Source organism: Phocoena sinus, chromosome 10 (genome assembly GCF_008692025.1).
Source record: "Phocoena sinus isolate mPhoSin1 chromosome 10, mPhoSin1.pri, whole genome shotgun sequence".
Taxonomy (NCBI): Eukaryota; Metazoa; Chordata; class Mammalia; order Artiodactyla; family Phocoenidae; genus Phocoena; species Phocoena sinus.
In genome coordinates this window covers 96,913,132-96,938,120 of record NC_045772.1, presented here as the reverse complement: position 1 = coordinate 96,938,120, position 24,989 = coordinate 96,913,132, and the positions used below count along the sequence as shown (strand labels likewise).

The following is a 24,989-nucleotide window of genomic DNA, read 5'->3' as shown; positions in this document are numbered from 1 at the left end:
ACAGCTCAAGGTGGACATGCCTTTGGCAGGAGAAACTCCAGCGCAGGCTGGGGGAGAAGGGGAAGGAGGGGGAGCGTGGCTGATTGCTGTCATCCGCAATAGCTCCGGCTTTGCCCCGCAGGTCCTGCCCACGCAGCCAGGGGATACGGAGCCAGGGAGGGCTGGGGCAGGACTGACGATAGGCTGTGGCCAGAGAGCACAAGAGCAGGCTGAACCTGAGGGCTCTGAGAGGAAACTGTTGTGACACCAGCATTTTCCCCTCATCGTCTTGTGTCTACGAAAGGGAAGTCAGGAGTCGTCACACCACTTCCTCGTCACGACCTTTCCTACCTTCCCGCTCCCTCCACCATCCCCCAGCTTTCCCAAGATTCACGTGGCTCCTCAGGACGGTGAGATTACAATTGAGGGGAGTAAGACCAAGGCAGCAGGGGAAGTGGTCCCAAAGAGGATGAGGAAGGCTGACTTCTGAGTTCCAGGTGTGATGCTGGAATGGGGGAAGGAACCGGGGGGGTCTGGAAACCCGGGTTCGATTCAGACATCCCTCAATTGTCCTTTGTTAAAATAAAAGCTGGGGCTTCCCTGGTGGCGCAGTGGTTTAGAGTCCGCCTGCCGATGCAGGGGACACGGGTTCGTGCCCCGGTCCGGGAAGATCCCACGTGCCGCGGAGCGGCTGGGCCCGTGAGCCATGGCCGCTGGGCCTGCGCGTCCGGAGCCTGTGCTCCGCAACGGGAGAGGCCACAACAGTGAGAGGCCCGCGTACCGCAAAAAAAAATAATAAAAATAAATAAAAGCTGGAGAGATTCCCAATGCTGCTCTCTCTGTGATGACGTGAGTGAGAATGTACAGGCTTTGAGGTTCCTAGGAGCCTGGCCTGTTTCTCATACTCCTCCACCACGAGCGGGCAGCTGTTGGGGAGGCAGGCAGGTGAGGATGCTGCAGACAAGGCAGATGAGGGCGGAGACGCTGCAGCTGCGTGGTGAGTGGTACTCAGCGAATGCAGAGGGTTACACGTGGTGGTAACCAAGGCTGGGAAGGAAAGGAGGTTCAGGCCGCGGACAGGGGCACATCATCCCAGGAGCCGCACAGCAGGTCTCCTGACGGAAGGGCACCTGTCTTCACCTCCCACCTGAACATGGTGATGGGCACATAGCAGATGCTCAGCAATGCCCATGGAGGAACTAACAAGATAGTTTGTCTCTCCTAAGGCCCCCGAAGAATGGTCATTTCCGTAGTGCAGCCAGGGGTACGGGAGACTGTCCCTTCCCCCCAAGCCGGGACCTCCCAGGTGCTTGGACAGTGACCCAGGACTTGCATCCACTCCCTGACCCTTTCATGGTGCCCCCATCCAGCACTCCAGACATTCTTTATGCAGCAACATTTATTAAGTACCTGCCTACTTGCTCCAAGCAGGATACTGGGCTAGACCCTGAGGATCCATAAATGAACAAGACTCAATCCCGACCACAACGAGCTCAGCCTAGCTGGGGACGCAGACACAAACAAACAGGAAAGTAAAATGCAACATCTGCAGTTCCATGGATGTTCTGGTGTGCTATGGGAGTCCACAGGATAGGGAAGTGGTCACGCCTGGGCAAGACAAGACGGGGCAGAAGCCTGCACAGAAGTAATGGTATCTGAGCTGGAGTTTAAAGGATGCATAGGAGTTCTCCAGCAGATGGTGGGAGAAGCTTCCAGGCTAAGGAAATAGCTTGAGCAGAGACACAGAGTTCCAAAGGACAGGGATGCAGGGCAGAGGCGCTGGGGTGTGGCTCCGTGGGGGCATGGGGTCGTGAGGCTGGAAGAGTCCTGGGACTCCGACTGGGAATGGCCAAGTCTTTACTACACTGAGCTGTTCCAGCCCCTGCCCTGAGAGTCAGGGAAAGGGAATTGCCTAGCAACCAACCAAGGGGGCTTTTGGGTGGGGTTCCCCACCCAAGTTCAAGAAGAGGAGCAAATGTCTGTGTCCCTGGAAAGCAGCGTGGAGGGCCATTCTGGGGCTGAATCCAGTCATCTTTGAGGAGGAAACCGTGCATGGCTTTGTGTGCCCTTGTTTGTGTTTTGTTCTGGTGGTCAGTTGTTTCCAAGGAAAGTTCTTTGTCAAAGATCCAAGTTTGGCTTGGCTGATCCAAGGGAAAAGAGGACTTGTCTGCACTCGGGTGGGGAAACCGGAGTGTTCTTGAGGCAGGACCAGCGGGTACAGGGCAGGAACCGAGGCCATGCTGGCCATGGTTCTCCAGACAATTTCCTCAGCCCCCTATCCAGCCTGCTTCCCTGCCCCACAGCACAGGCAGCTGGGCAGCTCTGAGAGGCAGCCCCAAACATTCTCTAATCCTGCCAAGGCTGGTCCCCGCCCACCGAGGGAAGTGCCTGCCGTGGGGAGGGGACACCGCCCTTCCCTCTCAGGGCTCCCCCGGAGTGTGGGCAGACGAGCTGGCCTCCATGGAGCCCGATGGAGCCAGGCGGGGGCCCAGGGTGGCATAGGCAGGTGGAGGGGCTGACAAGGCCAGGGAGGTGGCAGGGTCCGCCAGGGATGCTGGTGGAGACGCGGGGTGGGGGCAGAAACGGGAGGGGAGGGAGGAAGGTGGAGTGGAGGCCACCTCCTGGGCACCCCTGCCCCCTCGGCCTGGAGACCAGTATTGACTTTGGAACCTCCGGAGCAGCATGAGGAATGTGATGGCCAGGAGGTCAAAGATGAGCTCGGCCATCTCCACCACAGACAGCACGGAGGAGCCGAACCACAGGCTCCACTGGCTACCCAGGTTGGACAGGAGGGTGACCATCTGTAAGGGGGAGAGGCACACTGACCACTCAGCAGAGGAACCCTGCCCACCTGCCCGTAGGCCCTCGGCCAGCCCGCTCAGCCTCTCCTGGTCCCGGGGCCCTGGCCTCTGCTCCCCTCCCCTGGGAGCACACGGCCACTGGTTGGTTTCTTCCAGGGAAAGCTGAGAACCAGGCCACGACGGGGACGGCTGAAACCCAGACCTGTCTCAGGGGCCTTCTCCCCATCGTCCGTCACCCCCTGCCCCAGAGACTTCACCCCCAGCGAGCATCCTCCTTCCCACCTTCTAATCCTCACCCTTGCCCTATCCCCTTTCCGCCTTCGAGGCCCAAACCCTCTGGCCCACAGAGGCCATCCCTCGTCTTTACGGACAGCCACCCCGCTAAGATCCCCACGAGAACCCCAGCCTCAGTGAGGCAGGACGCACCGTGACAGAGGGAGACTCAGAGTTGGTTTTGTAGTTCAGCTCCTTGAAGAAGATGTTGAGTTTGGCAACCCCATCTCTTTGGCGTTGGGGAGAGGGTGGGAAGAAATGGCAGAGGGTTAACTTCTCTGCCGCTCGGAAACACCCTCCTCCAATCAACCGTATCAATGACCCCTCTTCCCAGGTCTGTTTTCCCTCCAAAAGATTCCTTTCCCGGGGCCGGAACCAGGGTAGGACTGACCTCTTGTTCTTGACGGTGTAATTGTTCTGTAGGGACAGCATCTGGAAGACCCAGTCCTGGGAAAGGATTGGGGTGTCAATGGGGTCACCCCAGAGTCTTCAGGCTTACAGGGATGGGGTGGGGTCATACACAACCATAAGCATATGCCCAGAAGACCACAATGTTACACACACACACACTTTACCTGGGATGTCACCGAGGGCCATCGTGAGTAACCGGCAGAGAGCTTGTAGGTGGTCATACTGGGGACGGAGAAGGTGCTCAGTGATTGGGGGGTGAGGCTCTCCCACTCAAAGCTGGGCTGAGGACCCCGTATTCTACCTAGCCAAGCAGCCAGCTGCCCAACCTGCGCTCCGGGGGGGTGGGGGGGATGCTCACTTGCATGGCTTCCGGCACTTGGTGAAACAGCCCAGGCGGTCTGAGGAGAAGGCGTCCTGGAGCTTATAGTAGCAGTAGCCTGTGGGTGCAGAGATGTGCTCATTTCCCTAGGCCCCCTCAGCCTTCTCCGCCCCACACCCAAGAGGTCTCCCAAGATCCCTGGCGCCCACTTCACAAGAGTATTACGTAGCGTCACGGTGATGCCTCCCGAGTGGCAGCACCAGAAGATGTTGAAGAAATTAAGCTAAGCCCAATAAAAAATAAAATCAACCAGGGTACACCTCTGTGAAGATGCACAGGATATGGACAAACATTTAAAAGTCAAAGAAGGAAATGGGAACAATTTTAGTGTAAGAATAATGAGACACGGCGAGATACCCCTTCACACCCACTAGGATGGCTATAATGGAAAAAGACAATAACAAGTGTTGGTGAGGATGTGGAGAAACTGGAACTCATCACTGCCGGGAATGTAAAATGGTACCACCGTCGTGGAAAACAGTCTGGCGGCTCCTCAAAAGGTTAAACATAGAACTTCTCTATGCACCAGCAATTCCACACCCAAGAGAACTGAAAACTCAACACAAAACTTGTACACAGACGTTCAGAGCAGCATTATTCACAAGAGCCAAAAAACGGAAACAACCCAAAGGTCCATCAACTGATGAACAAGATGTGGTCCATCCACACAATGAATATTATTCAGCCATAGAAAGGGATGAAGTACTGATGTGTGCTACAAAGCGATGAACCTTGAAAACATTATGCTAATGAAAATAAGCCGATCACAAAGGATCACATATTGTGATATAAGAAATGTCCAACACAGGTAAATCTTATGGTAGATAGAAAGGAGATTAGTGGTTATGAGGGGCATGGGATGGTAGGGGCAGGGAGAGAGCCTGTGGTCGCAGGGAAAGGGGAGATGGAGAGGGCTAATGGGTACGTAGTTTCTTTCTGGAGTGATGAAAAGGTTCTAAATTGTGTTGATTGATACACAGCTCTATGACTGTGCTAAAAACTGAAAGTACACTAAAGTTCCACGGTACACGTTCACTGGGTGAGTTATCCGGGAAATGAATTACCTCAATAAAGCTGTTACCAAGGAAAAAAAATAATGGGACCATGAATTCGCCCTTCACCCCTATTTCCCAAGTTCTAAGTCAGGTTATTTTGTCATTCTTGCTACTTTTAGTCACCCGTCCGGAAGTCCTTCTTCATTTCTGACCCAAATCTCTCTGTCTACCAGGGTTTATATTATTAATTACATAATTAATCTTTAATTAGGAAGAGTGGGAAACAGCTAGGCCCTTTTCTCTGGGAGTAAGCCATCCTCAGGAAACTCAACAGACTGTGTTTTCAGCCAAGCTCCTCTCCCTCATCCTCACAGCTTCTCAGCAAACAGCAGTGTTATTTTTCTCTCGAAGATCTTTTTCAAATTCACAACCACTTAGCAATCACTGTTTGGGGGTCGGGGGAGCAGTGGGCAGAGTCCCTGCTCTGCGCGTCCTGGGACATCGCGTCTTCCCTCGGGAACCTCAGCTTGTTCATCTGAGAAAGAAGCCCGTCAGGCCAGACGCCCTCTGAGCTTCCCTCCAGCTCTGATGCGCTGTGATGCTCTAAGGCCAGAGGGCCAGGAATCGGAAGGCCGGAAGGCCGACTGCAGAGCACAGGCAGGGGGAAAGCTGAGTGCAGCAGAGCCAGGAAAGGAAGTAGGCAGAAAGATGAACACAGCAGAGCCAAGACAGAAGCAGCATGCAGCTCTAGGGTCTGCTGTGCCCCTGCCATGTCCCCTTGGAGGGGTCAGCTGTGCCAGGTAAGGGCATGTGCACAGGGACGCCTGCCCTCTATCTTCTAGTCTCTTGGGGATTTTCTTTCTCTCTAAGCACAGCTTCCCTGCTGAATAACTCAGCTGTAGAAAAAAGGAAAAGGGATTGGTCGGCTCCTAGACCAGGGTCAGGAGGAGAATCTAGTGCCCTCCAGATTCTAGGTAAAACGTTCCTCCGTAAGCCATTCCAATCTATGTATTGGGTTTCTAAATGACATACCCACTCCTATTGCACTGATACATTATGTACATTATAAAACATACATAAAATGGAAGATGTTAGGGAATGAGGCAGATGCAAGTAACGTCTAGTATTTTCTTCCTGCCCCCAGTGCCAGTGCCCAGCACCGGCCTGGCTGGCGCCCTGGGGAGTGAGCCGGGAAGCTACAGTCAGAGCGCAGAACCCGGGAGAGATCTGCTTCATGGCTCTTCCTTCCTTTTTGCTGCGAGTTATTTTTAAATGGGGCCATCCCATTATAAACACACAGAAGCCAAAACGGAGAGAGAGAGAAACTGTGAGGGAGGAACAGAGATAGAGGAGAGACACAGAGAGTGAGAGGAAAACAGAGAGGGGTAGCATCTAAGGGCCGGAACGCAAGAGTCGGCAGGAGAACCCGCCAGAGACCGTGGGAGCCGGAAGCCACAGCCAGGGCACTGAGGGTGCAGGGCTCCTGGGATTGTCCTGGGCTCAAGTGGGGTGTGGGTCTGGGCCTCCCGCAGTCTCACCCCAGGAATTATGCTTCCTGTAGTCACAGAACTCCACACCCCTGGGCTGCGGGTAGAAGATGTAGGCACAGCCACACTCCCTGATCATGTTCACCTGGAAGCAGGAATGGATACACACCTGCAGGAGGAGAGAATGAAGGGGGAGGGGGTCAGGACTGCCCTCCCCGACGCAGCTCCAAACGGCAGGGGAGGGGAGCACAAACCAGTCCCCGCAATGCGCCTCCATCCCTCTCTCCACCCGTCCCCACACACCCTGTGGCTTTGGCTGACCTGCACTGCAGGGCTGGGAGATGGTCGCCATAGAAACAGGCTGAGCCTCACCTGCTGTGTGTACTTGGTACCGTAAAGGTTCTCCACTGGGACATCGCTGCCATTCTTGGTGCAGTCGCCATAGTCACCCCCAAGTCTGTCCACGGCTTCCTGCGAATGCGGAGACATGGAGAAGTCAGAGGTCAGAGGTCAGACCTCTGGTTGTCAAGGCCTCTTCCTGGCCTCTGTCTTCCCTCAGTCCCAGGCTGTATGTCCTACCTTACCTCCTCTCCTATCTGCCTCACCATTTCCAAACACACGCCCGGGACTACTTCCAAGGACACTGGGCCCGGAGCATCCCCTGGAACCCCAAGCATGCCCCGCACCCCTTCTCGGTGCTCTCGCCCGAGCTTCACCCCTCTGGATCCCTACTTCCTAACACCCACTCGGCCGGGGCCCTCACCCCTGATTTCTGCTCCTGAAGACCTCCACGCACTCGAGGCTCCCCCTGCACGACCTCTTTCGGTCCTCTGGCTGTCACCCCTCCCCGGCCCTCTCCCCGCCCTTCATCTGAGGCTCTCCTCCCAGGCCCTCTCCCCGCCCTTCATCTTGTCACCCCCCAGGCCCTCTCCCCGCCCTTCATCTGAGGCTCTCCTCCCAGGCCTCCCAGTCAGCCTCCTTGCCTTACTCATGCTGATGGAGGTCTCCACACCAGGCCGCAGGTTAAAGCCTCCATCATCCATAAAGGCAGGCTCATCCTGCCCGTGCACCATCACCCTGGCCCCGGTCACCGTGGACAGCAGCGGGATGAAGTCATTCTGCTCCGTCCGCAGCGTCAGGGACAGACCTGGGGGTGCAGAGGGAACAGAGTGAGGGGGGTCTGGGAGAAGCATCTGGGGGTGGAAACCCACCCGCCCACCCTGCCTCGTCTCTAAGCCTCCCAGTGCAGCAAGTTCAGGAAGACCTGCAAATGGGTTTGGCAACCCCTGAGCTGGATGCGGGGTTGGGGTGAGGGGCAGCGGAAGGCAGGACTGGGACAGGATTCCTACCACACCTGGAATGCACCACGTGATGCCCACGGGGGAGAAAAAACAAAGAGGATCTTTCTGGGATACAGATGGGCATGCTGCAGTGAGGCCCCAAGCATCACTAGGACGCGGGCTCAAGGTGGGTAAATGTGGGTGCACAGCGCGGGGGAGGGGCTGGGGCCGAGGTCAGGGATGGCGCACCGTTGTTGACCCCAGGCATGAAGGACATCCAGAGGTTGGAGGTGTTCTTGTCGTTGAAAGTGTAGCAGTTCCCATACATCGGGTGGTGGAAGTGGGAGTAATTCCTATGCAGGAGAGAGAGAGCGGGGTCAGAGGGGAAAGTGCAGGGGGTCAGGGAGAGGAAGACTTTCAGAGCCCTTTGTTTCCTGATCACCTACTATGTGCCAACACAGCGCTGGGAGCCTTGCCCACAAGCCCTCAGTCACTCCACTGGGCATCATCCCTACTTCACGGAAGAGGGAGCACGGGCTCGGAGAGATCAAGTAGCTGCCCAAGGTCACACAAGCAGCAAGGATGAGATGGGACACCAACGCAGATCAGTTATCTTCTAGCCCAGGCTCCTTCTACCCAGGCTCCTTCCCTTCCACCCTACAGTGAGGCCAACTGACCTCACTGGCCTTGTGACCCTCCCGTCACTGTGCTGCATTATGTACTCCTGCAGCATCCCTAGCTTCTCGCATGTCTAACTCTTAGTTCCCCATTTGGTTTATAACCTCCTTGAGGACAGGAGCCACAGCTCACTCATGTCCGAATCATCTCTAGGGTAGTGGTGTGGTTCCTGGCACACTGGAGATACAGGAGATCGTTAACAACTAGCTGACAAATGAACGGAAGGGAAGGGGGGTCCGGGGGGAAGAGAGTGGGACCCGTGAGCACAAAGCTTCAAGGAGGAAGGTCAGATGCGAGGGCAGGAACTGGGCCTCTCACGTCAGCATGCCTCCCACTGGTAGGTCCAAAGCTGGGCTGGGATAAGTTTGGGAACAGAGAGAAAGGAATCACAGATTTGTGTTGCAACAGGAACACGATTTGACAGCAAATCACAGGTTCCCCCAACAGGGAGGCTGTGCGGGGCTGCAGCTAGAGCCCACACGGGAACAGAGGGGATCTGTGTTCTAACTACCCTGCCCTCTGGGAGCCAGTGAGGGGAGCAGGGAGAAGAGGGGGACGAGGCTTTGGGCCAAGAGAGGCAGAGGAGGAAGGAAGAGAAGTAGGAGAGGAAAGAAGGCTGGACGGAGGTCAGGAGCGGGGCGCTGGCTGCACGGCCTTGAGCAGCCGTTTTTCCCTAAGCTTACTCTCCTCATCTGTGAAAGGAGGAGATGGAACTAGATGATCTGGAATGCTCCATCGGCCTTGAAGAGCAAAGGCGCAGGGGTGTGGAGTACTGGTGCACATTCTGGGAAGGGCGAGGAAGTCAGCATTTCCAGAACAAAGGCTTCCCTCAGGGAGGGAGGAAGAAAGAAGCGGCCAGTCCTGCAAGGCCTGTGAGCCCTGCTCAGAGGAGAGGGACAGGGACGGTGTGACAGAGGCACACCACGGGCTGTTTGCAGCAGGTGGAATCAACAGCGTAGACACAGCACCATGGATCATTCTTAAACTCACAGAGCTTAGTTTACAAAATAGAAAGTGACGTGAGATACATAACACAACGCCATTTATGTCCACATTACATACACACTGGGTAAAAACACATACAAAGAGAAACACAGTAAACACATTATGAGAATGTGTATATGAGCAGCAGTATAACGTGACGGTGAAGAGCACGCGCTCCAGAACAAAACAGCTTGTACTTGAATCCTAGCTCTAACCAGTGTTAGCTGGAGGACCAGCCCCGGTACTTGATCTCTTTGTGCTGCAGTTTCCTCGTCGATAAAATGGCGATAGTCGTACTACTGACCTCACAGGGGTGCTGGGAGGGTTAGATTACACTCAGAACGGTGCTTAGCGCTCAGTAAGAGCTATACAAATTTGCTATTAAGAGTAGAGGGATTCAGGGGCTTCCCTGGTGGCACAGTAGTTAAGAATCCGCCTGCCAATGCAGGGGACACGGGTTCGAGGCCTGGTCCGGGAAGATCCCACATGCCACGGAGCAACTAAGCCCATGCCCCACAACTACTGAGCCTGCGCTCTAGAGCCCGCATGCCACAACTACTGATGCCTGCACACCTAGAGCCCATGCTCTGCACCAAGAGAAGCCACCACAATAAGAAGCCCAAGCACCGCAACGAAGAGTAGCCCCCGCTCGCCCCAACTAGAGAAAGCCTGAGCACAGCAACGAAGACCCAACACAGCCAAAAATAAAATAAATAAATTTTTTTAAAAAGAGTATAGGGATTCGTTAAGACATCTAAAGTCAAAAGGACAGATATAACGAGGGGAGGCTGGGGAGAATTTGCAACCCTCACACACCGCTGGGGAGAATGCAAAACAGCGCAGCTACTTGGAAAACAGTCTGACAATTCCTCTAAATGTTAAATATAAAATTACTATGTGACCCAGTAATTCCACTCCTAGGTATCTCCTAAGAGAAATGAAAATATACATCCATACAGAAACGTGTACAAGAATGCTCATAGCAGCATTATTCATAATAGCCAAAAAGTGAAAGCAACCCAAACGTCCATCCACCGAAGAAGAGGTAAACAAAATGTGGCTTCTGCATACAATGGAAAACTATTTAGTCAGAAAAAAGGCAGGAACTGGGGGGATTCCCTGGCTGTCCAGTGGTTAGGGCTACGCGCTTCCACTGCAGGGGGCACCAGTTTGACTCCTGGTTGGTGAACTAAGATCCCACATGCCTCTCAACGTGGCCAAAAAAAAAAAAAAAAAAAAAAGGCATGTATTACTGATACACACTGAAACATGGATGAAACTTGAAAACAGGATGCTAAGCGAAAGAAGCCAGTCACAGAAGACCACATATCGTGTGATTCCATTTATATGTAATGTCCCCAGTAGGCAATCCATAGAGACAGAAAGTAGAATAGTGGTTGCCAAGGCTTGGAGGAGGGGAAGGAACAGGGAGCGAGGAAAATATTCTATAATTAGACAGTGGTAATAGTTGCACAGTTCTGTGAATATACTAAAAACAAATGAACTGTAGCCATTAAAAGGATGAATTTTGTGGTATGTGAATTATATCTCAATAAAGCTGGGTTTTTTGTTGTTGTTTTTTTTTTTTGTGGTACGCGGGCCTCTCACTGTTGTGGCCTCTCCCGTTGCGGAGCACAGGCTCCGGACGCGCAGGCTCAGTGGCCATGGCTCACGGTCCCAGCCGCTCCGCAGCATGTGGGATCTTCCCGGACCGGGGCACGAACCCGTGTCCCCTGCATCGGCAGGCGGACGCTAAACCACTGCGCCACCAGGGAAGCCCCTGTTTTTTTTTTATACTTATTTTTTTATTTAGGCTGCGCTGGGTCTTAGTTGTGGCTCGCAGGATCTTTTAGTTGCGGCATGCATGTGGGATCTAGCTCCCCAACCAGGGATCGAACCCGGGCCCCCTGCATTGGGCGCACGGAGTCTTACCCACTGGACCGCCAGAGAAGTCCCTCAATAAAGCTGTTATTAAAAAAAAGATTATAGAGAGAGGGGAAAGGGTGTTGGACACGGGGGAGGAGAGGACTGAACTCAATTCCGAAGGCCAGGGGGACACTGAAGGATTTTAAACGGGCCTGACTGGAATAGTTAAGTACAGTGAAGTGCGGGCAGAACCCTGAAGTATTAAAGCTTCCTGTGGTCGCAGAATAAAGGGAGGATTGAGAGGCAGAGAGACAAAGTAGAAGGGTTATAATAATCCCGGTGATAAATGAGGCTCTGAACTGAGGAAGTGACCTAAGCATCAGGACTGAGATGAACGATGGACTTTCCATTGATGGGGAGGCGGCAGCCTGGGGCAGGCAAAGTGAGAGGGTGACAGAGAAGTCGGGGGCAGGTGTGGGCTGACCCAGGCTCAGGTACTGGTCTCACTTCCCCAGTGGCAGCTTCTGTCCTCAAACAAACACAGAAACAAGAGACAGGAATAAAGGTGTGCGCTGGGCAGAGTGTGTGTTCCAGGTGAGGGGTGGTGGCAGAACCAGGTGACACGTGGCCCTAGTGACAGGAAAGGGCAGGGGTCCCCGTAGAGTGGAGACGCTGTGTCAACGCCCTTCCTCAGCCAGGCAGAGGCAGGGAGATGGTGCCTGAACACGGAGCAATAGGGAGGGGAAGGCGGGGGTCGGAGGGGCCAGAGGCTACAGAAGGGGACCTCCCTTTACCCCAGCCTCTCCCAGCCCTCAGAGAGCTGGCAGCTGCCACGACCTCTTTGCAAGGACATTATGACAGGAGATGTGACTGAAAGAATGCCTGGCGAGCATTGCAGTAGAGTGGGGAGGACCCTTGGCTCGGGCTGGCCTGGTGGCCTAGGGCAAGTCACTTCGTCTGTGTGAGTATCATTTCCCAGGAGTAATGAGACCCACCAGTCACTGCAGTGTGTAAAGTGCTCTCAACTCGTCATCTCTTGCACTTGGAGATAGATGTTATCATCATCTTCATCACTTAAGAAAAAGTGCCAAGGGACTTCCCTGGCAGTCTAGCGGTTAAGACCCTGAACTTCCACTGCGGGGGGCGTGGGTTCAATCCTTGGTCAGTGAACTAAGATCCAGCATGCCGCACGGTGTGGCCAAAAAAAGAAAGAAAGAAAAAAAAGAAGAAAAAGAAAGAAAAAGTGCCAAAAGGACAAGGATTTTTCTTCTTCTTCTTTGATGTATCCCAAATGTCTACAACAGTGACGGGCACACAGCCCAGACAGTCAAAAATACTTGTTCAATGAACATTGAATGAATCTCCTTTCCCCCACGTTACAAAGAAGTAGGCTCCGAAGAGTGATGTGAAATGCTCAGAGTCACCTGGCCTGGAAGAAACAGCCAGAGCAGGAACTGAGGTGTTAGACTCTGACTCAGTCCGTGACGTGTCCACTATACCACTACTGCCGCGTCATCTGAGCAAGCGGGGCAGGGGACCAGATGACCTTCCAGGCACTCTGGAGTTTGATGCTAGTGAGAAAGAGGCCTTAGAAAAATGGAGAACCATGCTTCCAGCCCTTGGTTTCTCAAAGCCGGACCTCAACCCCAGCCTTCCCAGGGCATCCATTTGAAGCTGCTTCACTCAGACCCAGCCCTGCAGGGAGCAGCAGAAATTCTGCAGGACAATCCCTGGGGCAGAGGTTTGGACCTGAAGTCAATGCTTCTCCCTCCTCCCCACCCGCAAGCATTTATTTAGTCAACCAGCATTCCGGGGTGCTGGCCATGCTGGGCCTCAGGCTGGCGCAGGGAAGGAGACCCCATGGGGAGCACGAAGCCAGGCCTCAGGGACAGACTCACGCCTCATTGCAGGAGACCTGGTTGAAGCGGCAGGCGAAGATGAATTTGCCCAGCGCTTCCTCCTCCAGCAATGGAGTGTCCTGACGTCTGGACAGAATGTTGATGTAGTGGAAGCGGTACCACTCCCTCACTGCATCCACCCCTGATGAGTACGTCCGGTAGAAGCAGTCCGAGTTGTTCTGGTTGCACTAGACACAGAGACCAGAGAGTCAGAGGACCAGCAGCAAGGGTAAGCAGGACGGGGGCCAAGGTCAAGGAATGGATAGTCTGGGGTCCTGAAGACGGATAGACAGCGGTGGGGAGCCAGAGTGGGAAGAAACAGAAGCCCCGAGAAGAACGGTCCCGGAGAGCAGAGGATTAATGGAGGAGACCGGGAGCTGCACACACCTCGGGGTCATTTATGCAGTCCGAGGAGGGTGGAGCAAGGATTCTTCTCCCCATTTCACAGACGGGAAGACTGAGGAATCAAGTGGTTCATGCCAGCACCAGAGCGGGGACTGGAACCCCGGTCTCCGGGTACCATGCTCCGCCCTCACTAAAGGGGCCTCTCTTTCTTCTCTCTGCTTCTCTCCCATTTATTTTTAAAGTTTCCTTGTTACTGTCTCCCTATTCTCTGTCTTAGGCCGGCGGAGCCCCAGTGCCCCATCACACTGGAGGGTCCCAACTGAGTCCCACTGGGGGGGATTGGAATTCAGAAAGCGCCTTTTCCACAGTAGATCTGACTTCCCACCCCATAAACGCTCCCACAGAGGCCCCCAGCGAGGAGCCTCCACAAGCTGGAGCCCAGAGAGATGCCATTTAATTTTATTTTTCAAGCCATATTTAAGTATTTAACTTATTCATTTTGCCAGCCAGCGGACTGGGTCCGCCTCGTATCACTGGCAGCAGAGGTGGGTAGGAAAAGGGAGCGGAGCGGAGTCCCGGGCTCCGGGCCGCACCAGAGGGGCGGGGCGAGGGGGCGGGGCCTTACCAGTTGGAAGCCGATCTTCCAGTCCTTCCTGTTCACCTGCGGGTTATTGTCACTCAGGCTGGAGTTGGATCGGCGGACTCTGCTGGAGGCGTGGGGCGGAGCCGGGACCTGCAGGCGCTGCAGGGGGTGCGGCAGGGACTCCCGCAGGTCGCGGCGGCCGCGGGCGTGGGCCACGAGGGTGTTGGAGGAGTTGTACTTGTACAGGTCGAAGAGCGTCTGCTCTGTGATGCGGTCCAGCTCCTCCAGGTCCTTTTTCATTTCCGTGTACCTGGGAGGGGCGATGGCAAAGGGTCGGACCAGGAGGCGGCGGCCTCGCGACAATCCCCGGCGCCCCTGGGCCTCAGTTTCCCTGTCTGTAACCGGAGAGGTCGGTTCATCCCGGAGAAGCCTGCGGGGAATAGTTCTGGGGTCCCCCAGGCTATCTCGGGGGCGAGGGGGCGTGCAGACAGGTGTGTCCGCGGAATAACAGGAGGCGACAGTGAGCTCCGGCGGTGACGGCATTTACTGCCGCGTGTTTATCGTGAGGGAGAGGCGGGAGGCGCTCTCCTCCCACCTAGCCCTGGCCTGGAAGGGAACCCGGAACTTGTCTGACCCTTCCCAGGGCGGGAGTGGGGGGTGGACGGGCCGGCCCCAGACACTCCAGGGACCCTCGATGCGCGCGCCATCCCGCCCCATTCCCCCGCCCCTTCCCGCCCCGGCGAGGGTGGCTTTTGGGTCCGTCTGCCACCTGACACATTCTAAGTCTGGGGTTCTCAACTGCACTTCTAGAATCTTCCAAGGAACTTAAAAAATGCCAATGCCAATGCTGCATACGCCGCGCCCCCTCCCGCCTACCATACACCAGAGGAGACTCAGTTTTAATGAGTTTCGGGTGGGGCCCAAACACTGTAAGTTAAGCACCGTCCAGTATAAATCCTCACATTGCTTCTTCTCAATACAAGGCCTATATTCTGCATCACGAAAGTCTAGAGTAGCAGGTCCTTAGGGATAGAATCTACCAAAACAAAACAAACACCTAGAACACCTAGAAATTAAACGAGGTTGCAAGACACAAAGCCGATGTACAAAAATTAATTGTATTTCTACAAACTAGCAACAAATATTTGGAAAACGAAATCAAATACAACACCATATTAAACAGCATAAACAACATCAAACACTGGATAAATCTAATGAAAGAAGTGCAAGACCTGTACACCGAAAATCCTGCTGAAACAAACCACCAAGACCAAAATAAAAGGGGTTGCAGATGTTCATGGATCAGAAACTCATGAGGGGGACTTCCCTGGTGGCTCAGTGGTTAAGAATCCGCCTGCCAATGCAGGGGACATGGGTTTGAGCCCTGGTCCGAGAAGATCCCACGTGCCACGGAGCAGCTAAGCCCGTGCGCCACAAATACTGAGCCCACGCTCTAGAGCCTGCAAGCCACAACTGCTGGGCCCAGGTGCCACAACTACTGAAGCCTGTGTGCCTAGAGCCTGTGCTCCGCAACAAGAGAAGCCACAGCGATGAGAAACCCACACACCCCAACGAAGAGTAGCCGCCACACGCCACAACTAGAGAAAGCCCGTGCGCGGCAACAAAGACCCAACCCAGCCAAATAAATAAATAAGTAAATATTAAAAAAAAAAAAGAAGGAAAAAGAAACTCATGAGGTCTCCCAGATTGCTCTCTAGATTCAACTCAAGTGTCTATCAAAATTTCAGTGGACATTTTGGAAGAAATTCACAGGCTGATTCTAAGATTGATATGGAAATGCAAAGACCCTAGAATGACCAAAACGATTTTGGAAAAGAAGAGCCAAGTTAGAGGACTTACTCTACCTGAGTTTAAGACTGTAAAGCCACAGTAATCAAAACAGTGTAGTGCTAATGTAAGGATAAACGAAAGATCAATGGCACGGAATAGAGTCCAGAAATATAATCACAGATATATGGTCAACTGATTTTTGACCAAAGCACCAGTTCAACTCAATGGCGAAAATAATTTTTTTAAAATAGGTGGTGCTGGAACAACTGGATAGTGCATGAAAAAAAAGAAAGAAAGAAAAAACAAAGAACCTCAACCTCTACCTTAGTCCATATACAAAAATTAAGTCAAGCTGAATCATAGACCTAAACAAAAAATTCAGAACCATAAAGACTATAGAAGAAAATATAGAAGAGATCTTCATGTCCTTGGGGTGGGCAAAATTCCTTGGAATAAAGAATATCTAGGGACTTCCCTGGTGGCACAGTGGATAGGACTCCTCACTCCCGATGCATCAGGCCTGGATTCCATCCCTGGTCAGGGAACTAGATCCCACATGTATGCCACAACTAAGGAGCCCACATGCCGCAACTAAGACCCGGTGCAACCAAATAAATAAATATTTTAAAAAATATACTTAAAGAAGAAATCCTGAAATATAAAAACTTCTTATGAATCAACAAGAAAAAGACAAATTGTTTTAAAAATGAACCCCCAAAATATACAAATGGTCACTAAACACATGAAAAGGTGCTCGAGATAATTAGTCTTCAAGTAAATGCAAATGAAATCCATAATGAGGTACCATTTAACATCCATTAGGCTAAAAGTAAGACACTGACAACCTCAAGTGTTGATGAGAACGTGGAGCATCTGGAATTGCTGCTGGTGGGAGTTTAAAATGGTACCACCAGTCTGGAGGACAGTTTGGTAGTTAAAGTTAAATCTACATCTACCTTATAACCCTCTGTATATTTCACCCAATTCCACTTCTAGCTATTTGCCCAAGAGCAATGAACACGTAAAGACTTGTATGTGAATGCTCACAGCAGCTTTATTCATAATAGTCAAAAAGCTTGAAAGAACCCACATGTCCATCACCACTGCTCAGCAGTAAAAAGGGACTGATACAGAAAAAAAACAAAGACAGACAAACAAACAAAAAACCACATGAAAGAATTTCAGAAACATGAAGCCGAGCAAAATAAGCTAGACACACATACAAGAAAATTCATAGTGTGTGAGTCCATTTATGTGAAGTCTAAGAACAGAAAACGCTAATGGATGGTGACAGAAGTCAGAAGATGACAGTGGGAGAGGGAAAGGAATTGACTACAAAGGGTCACCAGCTAATGGAAATGTTCAACATCTTGATCGCCAAGCCTCAAAGAGCACCTAAGATTTGTGCATTTTACTGTATGTAAATTTGCCTCAATTAAAGAAAAAGTGAACCATCAGGGCAGGGCTTCAATCACCAGAGTCAGATTTGGTGGGATCGGGTGGGGCCCAAACAAGGTAGTTTTTACAAGAGTCCCGGGAGGTCCTAGTGTGCAGCCACTGCCTAGTCCAAGTCCTCAGTCCTCCTCCGCTACCTCCCTCATAAAAGTCTAGCCGGCTATCCCTCATCCTCTCCCAGGAGAAAATGTAGCTCAGGTGGCAGGTGTGTGTTTGACATTCTGAGATTTGTTTGTTGCTGGTCATTAAAAGAACAGCAGTAGAAGGAAACGGTACAGGAACTGAGACCTAATCAGCTTTCCACGCTCATTTCCTAGCCTCGCCACTTTCTAGATGGTTAGCCTTGGAGAAGTTACTTTATCTTCTCTGGGCTTCTGTTTCATCATCTGTAAAATGGGAGCACCTGCTGCATGGTGTGGTGGTGAGGATTAAATGAGCTAATATATCAAAAGTACTGAGGAAAATACCCGGCCGAGTGGCTACTGTATAACTGCCGCTGTTGTTATTATCGTCATGACTGTTCTTTAAAGCGAACGATAATAGTAACCTGTTGTTGAAGCAGAGAAGGCTGAGGAGACAGGAGCACTGCCTGCCGCTCACCTGCCCTGTGACTTTGTGGTCTTAACAAACGTGGAGCCTGAGACCAGATTCCATTTCTGACTCGTCCACCTAGCAGCTGGGTGACCTTTGCAAAGCCTTTAGGGTCTCAGAACCTCCGTCTTCTCCTCTGACTCTGAGCTGATAGGCCCCTCCTTACCCAGCAAGCTTGTGATGAAGATCAGATCGCGACAGTGGACTTGGCAAAGTGTGGCACAGTCAGGCGCACCTGAACTGATGGCCCATCGGGCAAAGAAGAAGATGTCTTTAGAGTTTCTCCAAAGAGACAGAACCAGGACCGGAGGGTAGAAGTGACGGTGAGGTAAGCTGCAGCTCTACCTAGGGAAGAACTTTCCAGCAACAGCTGCTACAGAGGTAGTAAGGTTCCTGACGTGAAGGAGTCCATCCCTGGGAGGGGGTTGGGAGAGTGTCAGGTCTAAGGGTCTGGGCTTTCTGTCCCTGCCAGGCCTGCCGATGCAGAGCCTGCCTTCCAGATCCTGTGGGAGTGCAGGGTCGGCTCAGAGCCTTCCCCTGCCTCAATGCAGCTCTTTGGGGCACTGCCCTTCTCCTCACCGCCATGCCCCCTGCTCTGCCATCTCCAGGAAGGAAGATTCCATGACCTTCTTTGCTGTCTAAGAATGCCAAGCTCTTCCTTAGAATCGGCCTCAATCCCTCCGAGGACTGGATGAAAAATAAGTTCTTGGGCTTTGATGTGGATATGTCTGGCCCTGTCTCTGGGGTGAAGAAAGCCCTTTGTTAACCAGAAAGGAGGGGACTGCTGTAGCTGACCTTTCACATTGGATTCTCAGCACCTCCTTGCTTAGCATGAAGGTCTTCAGCCTTGTCCCCTTTTCTGGCTGTTATAGAACAGCTCAGAACCACGCCCCCCCTTCTTCCTCCCCCTCTGCTGGCCACGCCCAGCTGCCTGCAGGTGGGCATCTGGTCACGATTTCCACCTCCTCCCTGCTTCCCCTGTCCAAGTCACCCATCTTGCCTCTGCCTCTAGTACCCATGCCAGCCAGCAGTGTTGGTCACACTTAGGCTACCACCCACCCCCACCGGGCTGCATCAACCTGTCCACCCTTCCCTGCCTCTCTCCTGGAGCAGGAACCAATAGCCTGGATCCTTCCCTCCTCCCTCCTCCCTCCGGACTCCTGCTGCTCTTCCCCACAGACTCCCACCAGCCCCCCAACCCTGGATGCCTTTGCCTGGCCCCTCCTTAAAGTGCAATGGGAGAGAGAGCTTTGAGATCAAACATACTTGGTCTGTGACTCAGCTGCTGACCTAGGATGCACTGGCTCCTATGGGGGGGGAGGGAGCGGGGGCGGATTTTTGAATCTCAGTTTCACCACCGGTTCCCTGTGTGAACTTGGGCAAGTTACATAACCTCTCTGGGCCTCAGTTTCCTCAGCTGTAAAATGGGAGTAATACTGGTATCTACATTAGAGGTCTGCTGTGAAGATTAAATCATTTAATTAATAGAAAATTTTCATTTGTTTGTACTATGAAGTACTGTGTTAAGTACTGCATGTGTTAGCCATTATCGTTGTTCATTTTTTTATTATTTGCTGTTTGACCCTGCTCAGTTACTTCACCTGCACTTCCTCATCTGCAAAAATGGAAATAATAATGCCCATCTCCATGGGCTTGTCAGGATTAAATGAGGTAGTGCTTATAAAGCACCCAGGGCAGGATCAAGCGCGTAGTAGACGTTCAATACCCTTGCCCGGCTTTGAGGAGGCTTTCCTGACTCCCCTCCCTTCCAGGGTGCTGTGTTCTCTCCCCACTAAGTCATGCAGGAGGGATTTTGTTCCTGTGTGGACACCTGCCTCCCAGCCTGCAGGCCTCAGAGGCTGGGGCTCTGGTTTTCATTCCCTGGGGGCTTTTTCCACTACTGTTCAGGGCCTTGCTCCCTGCAGAGCCTTGGAAAATACGCAGGCCTCAACAGACTCACCCCCACCCTGTCCATCTCTCACCCATATCTTTCAACCACAAGTATTTTATTGACAGCCTAGTCCTCAGGCCTGCCTGCCCTCTCCTCCCTCCCCTCCGCCACTGCCCCAGGGGATGAGGGTGTGGGAAGAGGAGGGAAAGTTTAGGGCAGAGGAGCACGAGGTTGGGAAGAGGAGAAGCAAAGTCACAGGGAGCAGGGGAGGAGAAAGAAGGCTGAGAAGGCAAATAAAACAAGCTCAGAAAGGAGATGTAAACTTCTGAGCGGAGATTCCATTTATTCCACGTTCGCATCTGGGGTGTTAAGAAGAGGCGGGGTTTGTGATTTGTGATCAGGCAAACGGAGTCACTATCTCTGTGACCTTGTGCCTTATCTCTCTTTGCCTCAGTTTCCTCAAGTGTAAAACACAGATGATAATAGTACCCGCCTCGTAGGATGGTTGGGAGAATTAAAGGAGATGCCTGTGGGGTACTTAGCTGTGTCTGGTGCGTGAGGCAGCTTCTTGGTAACTGGCCTCTTACCCTGGACCTTATAAGGGGGTTAATCAATGAAATGGCCCCGCAATGTTTCTCTGTAGGACAGGAGGTCCCAACCCTTATTAGTTCATGACACACCTTCGGACACAACAGAACATGCCACCCCCAACATGTGACCAATCCCAGTCACCCACAATCGCACGCACACCCCGTTTGTGTGCTCACACACACACTCCTGCGATCACACACACGTGTACTCGTAAATCTTACACTCCTTGAAGACAGAGACTATACCTCACAATTTTTATGGTACCTATCACAGTGAGCTGAAGTTATTGGTTTATATGCCTGTCTCTTCCATCCTATCTTTCAAATACCTAGCAGAGTACCTGGCCCTCGGCAACAACTGCAGGAATTATTGGTGAACCCATTTGCCGGGTGCCCAGCCCTGTGTCTGGCCTGCCTCGGGTGTCCCAAGGTGTGGCAGGACTGAGTGAACACACAGAAAATGTGTGTGTGTGTAAACACCCAGCCCTGCCCTCCTGTCTTCTCTATGGTCACCTCCACACCCTCTGGCTCCCGGACCGAAAATTGGCAAAGAACAGTGATGAAACCCAAAACTTCAGGACACACCCAAGTACGTAACAGTCAGTCACCTGGGCAGGTGGACTGTACAGCCCAGCAGGGTCACCTGAGCCTCTGGGGGAACAGCCTGACCAGGGCTGTCCTGTTCTCCTGGCTCTGTGACTCTCCACGCCCCCCACCTCCGGCTCACAGAATGCTTTGCTACCACCCGCCACTTTGCTTTCTCCAGAACAAACCCCCCTGCTCAACCAAGACCACCGTACCAGGGCCGGGCCCCTGCCAGCTGCCACCGCCCATCCCACCGCCCCTGCCGTGGCCCCACCGCAGAACCTCCGTCAGATTCATCGCCTGACGCGGAGGAGGGGCTGATCCCTACCCTGCCCTTCTGGAGTTCTCATCATCTTGACCTCATCAGCACTCCCTCCCACTTGCGGGAGGATGAAGGGCTGGAGGAGGAAGCTGTCGGTGCCCCAAGCCTGCTCTGGAGAAGCCCCGGGGAACTAGGAAGGCGTCACTGGGCAGAGCGAAGGCCAGCCCATCAGGTCAGGGGCTCCCTATCCTGCCCAAAGGGAGGTCTGCCTCGGGACAGGAGTGTCGTCTCCTACCTCTGGGTCTGAGCATCTGCCTGCCCGGTGGGCACCCCTGTACCCTCTGGAGCCCCCTCCCAGGCTCGGGGAAGCGGCGGAAGGAGACCGACCTGTAGGGATTGAGGGTGCAGACGGTGACGGCGGGGAAGACGAGCTTCTCCGAGTTGAGGTTGATGTTGAGGCTGACGGGGTAGCTGAAGTAGTCTCCGAAGAGCAGGCCGAACTGCCAGTACATCATGCCGAAGGTGCAAAGCCAGAGCACAGCCCAGAAGGCCGTCTTCATGCGGTTGTGCTGTGAGCACACCAGGCGGATCGCGCCGTGGATGGTGGTGTTGTTGCAGAAGAACTGGAAGAGCTCCCGGTAGGAGTGGTGGAACTCCAGCAGGGGCTCCTCCTCGTCCGTGGACGGCGGGGGCGCCGCAGGTTCGGGGCCCGGCTCAGGCTCCTCATGCTTGTCTCCCTTCATGAGCCCTTGGGTGGGTCGGGGAGGACGAGGGGCAGGACTGAGTCCTGGGCTCTGGGTGCCTCCATCGTCATCTCGGGGCCATGCCCTCAGCCCACCCTCAGCCCACCTTCTCCCTCTCTTGCCCGCCCCCCTCCCCGGGAGCCAGCTGACCTGCAGCAGTCGGGGCGAGAAGAGCTGGAGCTTCCCTGGAGTGACCTCCCTGCTTCCCTGATAAGGCCACCTTTTGGTTTCTGTCCTAGAATCTCCCCTTCTGTCTCCACTGCGGTCTCTGCCCTGCTGAGTCAATCCCTTTCTTTGGTCTTCTTCCTCCGGGATCTGTGTGTTAGCTTCTCTCCGTCTCTGTCCCCGTCTCTGCCTCCTGCTTCTCTTTGGGTGTCTCTGGGCTCCCTTGCTTTGCCTGTCTCCTCTCCGTGCGCCTGCCTCTCTGATCCTGCCCCTCTTCCTTTCCCCCCACCCCCGCCACCCGCTCCCTCCGGTCTCTGGCCCTGACCTCGGCCCCGAGGACTGCAGGGCTCCAAGAGGCCTGGGTGGCCTCCGGTTCCCCACTCCCGGGTTGTGGCTGGACTGGGACTGGTTCCTTTCCAGCTGGATCTGGCAGCCCGGCCTCTCCTCCCCCTCACCTGACAGGTGCAGCCTGCCCGCCCGCCAGGTATGGAAGCGACAGAAGCCTCATTAGCATCTCAATTAAAGGTGAGCCGGGCAGGGGGAGGGGCAGAGGAGGAGTCAGAGCTGAGAGCTCCTCGGTGGGAGGAGGGTGCCTGAGGGCAGGTAACAGGCGCACAGGGACGGGGAAGGCGAGAGGTGGCGGGGAGAAGAGTCAGGGCCTCGGAATGGCGGGGAGCTGGCCGGCAGGGGGACCAGGAGACAGAACGGCAGGGGAGGGTCAGAGGTCTTGAACCAGGAGAAGGACCCTGAACACAAAGCCAGGAGGGCAAAGCATGGGAAAAAGGACAAGTTAGGACGAGTGAGACTAAGGTGGGGAGACCAGGAGACCAGGGAAGGCAGGAGAAGGGAGGTGGATGGACCAGGAGAGGGTGAAGGACCGGGAGGGAGGAGAGGCAGAGAAGCGGGGTGAGGAGGAGGGAGCCGGCCCCAAAAGCAGCCCCTCCCCTGAAGGACAGCAGGAAGGCCCCCCTGTGCGGGCTTCCAGGAGCCAGGGCCCCTCCCTGGGGAATCCCTCCAGAGGCACCCCTGCATCAGCCTCACCCCCAGGCCTTGGAGAGGAAGGAGAAGGTGTGTCTGCAACCTCCCTCCCCGCTCACTGAGGTGGGAACACCTCGCGGCCCCACCTGGCACCAGGCACAGAGCACCCTTCTCCCTGTCCGAGCTGGTCCAGCCTCTTCCCTCATGACTCCTCACCAGCACCCCTACCTTGTCCAGCCCAGGGAGGGGCCCAGGTGGAGCTGGGGGCTGGGCGGGGCCCTGGGGACATTCTGTTCTTTTTTACATCACTGGCTGCCAGGCCAGGAATGTGTAATGTCCCCAGTTGTGGTCACGGGGTTGCAGGAATGTGTGCTCGGAGAAGGGGCCAGGCAGGGCACTTGGGCAGAACCCCGGAGCCCAGGGAGCTCAGGGACAGGGGGCACTGAGGAGACAGGGAGGGATGTGGGCTGTGCAGGGAGATGCGGAGGAAGAGGCCGGGCCTGGCCCAAGGCCGCACCAGCCCTGGAAGGAAGGAAAAGCTCAATGTGGGGCTGTGCTTTTCCTCCAAAGTCTCTCTGCCCCAAGCAACCGAGCGAGAGAATAGTGAAGCGCCAAGTGAAGAGGGAAGGCATCAGAGAATGAGGCCTCAAAACAGGGCCCAGGAGGCACAGAGAGCAAACCACACAGCCAGGTGAGAGGTCTGCCACTGTGTCCCTGCAGGAGGCGTCCACTGGCTTCTCCCGCCTGCTGGAGGAGCAGGCCTGGGATGTGCAGGCGCCGGGGCCCAGCCTGAGCACTGATGTAGCTGGGTGGGAGAGGGCAGGCCCCGATGGCATAAGACAAGGGTCCTAGCGACAGCTGCGGAGGCCAAGTGCTGAGTGAGCCTGGCGGCGGGGAGGGAGGGAGAGGCACTCACCCAGGGGGGCTCAGGAAGGCTTCCCGGAGAAGGTGGCATCTCTGCTGGGTCTTGCAGAACAAGCGGGCTCAGGGTACAGCCCTGTCTGCGCCCGTCTCCTGTGGCCTCTTAAAGTGAGAGCTGCTGTCGACCAGGATTCCAAACGCGCCCCATTGCTTCCCTGACACGCATAGGGGGCAGCTCCCCTTGGAAGGGAAAGGCTGGCTTTTTCTTTATTTTCCAGATGAAGAAATTGCACCCCGCAAAGATAAGCCAGTTTTCCGTGCACACAAAACCTAATAGCAGTAGAGTGAAGGACAGAGCGGAATTGTTCTTCGGCACGGGGATGTCTGCAGGGCTTTTGCCGTACACCCCAAAGGAGACCAGCCACAGACTCCTGGGGAACCGGGGCTCCCCTGCACCTGGTTTTGAACACCAGGAAGCTTCACACACTCCCACAGAGAGTCCGTGGATTGACCAGCCATCAGGGTCCTGGATTATCTCCCAGGCTCCGTGAGAAGCTCTCTCTACCGTCCCCACCTTCCCAAGGGACATCCTACCTACAGGTGCGGTACGCAGCACCCTGCCTGTCCCATCTCAGAGGTTCAGAGAGACACATCCCTGCCTTTCCTATTTGCTGGCTGGTGCCTGAAATCCAACCACTGGCCCAAGGCCTCACTGCAAATAGTTTTCGTTTTCCTCTCAAGGGCTCAGTGAGCAGGATAGAGAGGCCTGGGCTGGGCTGAGCTGGAGAGCGAGGCGCCGTGTCCCTGTAGCACCTGCCAGGGTGTGGTAGCTTAGACACAGCAGCATTCCAGATCTGGAACGGGCCAGAGCAAGCTTGTTGTTGTGAAAAAAGCAGAAATCTGAGACCTGCACTTGTCATGGCTCTGTTTTAAATATTATCTTTTAAGGTGCAGAAAAAAATACCTGAACACGTTTTTTTCACAACACAATTTTCCAACAACATGGAGGTTTACAGGACAATAAAAGCCTCCCTCTGTCCCATTCCTTTCCCACCCCTTGGCCCAGGAGAGCCACTGTCATTTGTGTCCATCTTTTTTGGGTGCTTTTATAGACTTAC

The 24,989-nt window shown here is 54.0% G+C and overlaps 1 protein-coding gene across 6 annotated transcripts; it reads right to left on the bottom strand.

The window, feature by feature from the left end:
* Nucleotides 1-1,360: 1,360 nt before the first annotated feature.
* SCNN1A (sodium channel epithelial 1 subunit alpha) lies at nt 1,361-23,210 on the bottom strand. 6 transcript variants are annotated; one of them, XM_032647110.1, is made up of 14 exons: nt 23,074-23,210; nt 22,018-22,140; nt 21,512-21,872; nt 14,002-14,269; nt 13,032-13,219; nt 7,855-7,958; nt 7,309-7,472; nt 6,698-6,796; nt 6,377-6,494; nt 3,823-3,901; nt 3,629-3,686; nt 3,445-3,500; nt 3,207-3,282; nt 1,361-2,780 (listed from the first exon to the last, which is right to left on the bottom strand). In XM_032647110.1, exons 3-14 carry the CDS (start codon nt 21,865-21,867, stop codon nt 2,400-2,402), a joined length of 1,947 nt encoding a protein of 648 aa, XP_032503001.1. In that variant the 5' UTR covers nt 21,868-21,872; nt 22,018-22,140; nt 23,074-23,210; the 3' UTR covers nt 1,361-2,399. The 6 variants fall into 6 exon arrangements, with proteins under 6 accessions (XP_032503001.1, XP_032503000.1, XP_032503002.1 ...); XM_032647109.1 differs by lacking the exon at nt 23,074-23,210 and adding an exon at nt 22,358-22,481; XM_032647111.1 differs by lacking the exon at nt 22,018-22,140 and having other exon boundaries at nt 22,488-23,210.
* Nucleotides 23,211-24,989: the final 1,779 nt, after the last annotated feature.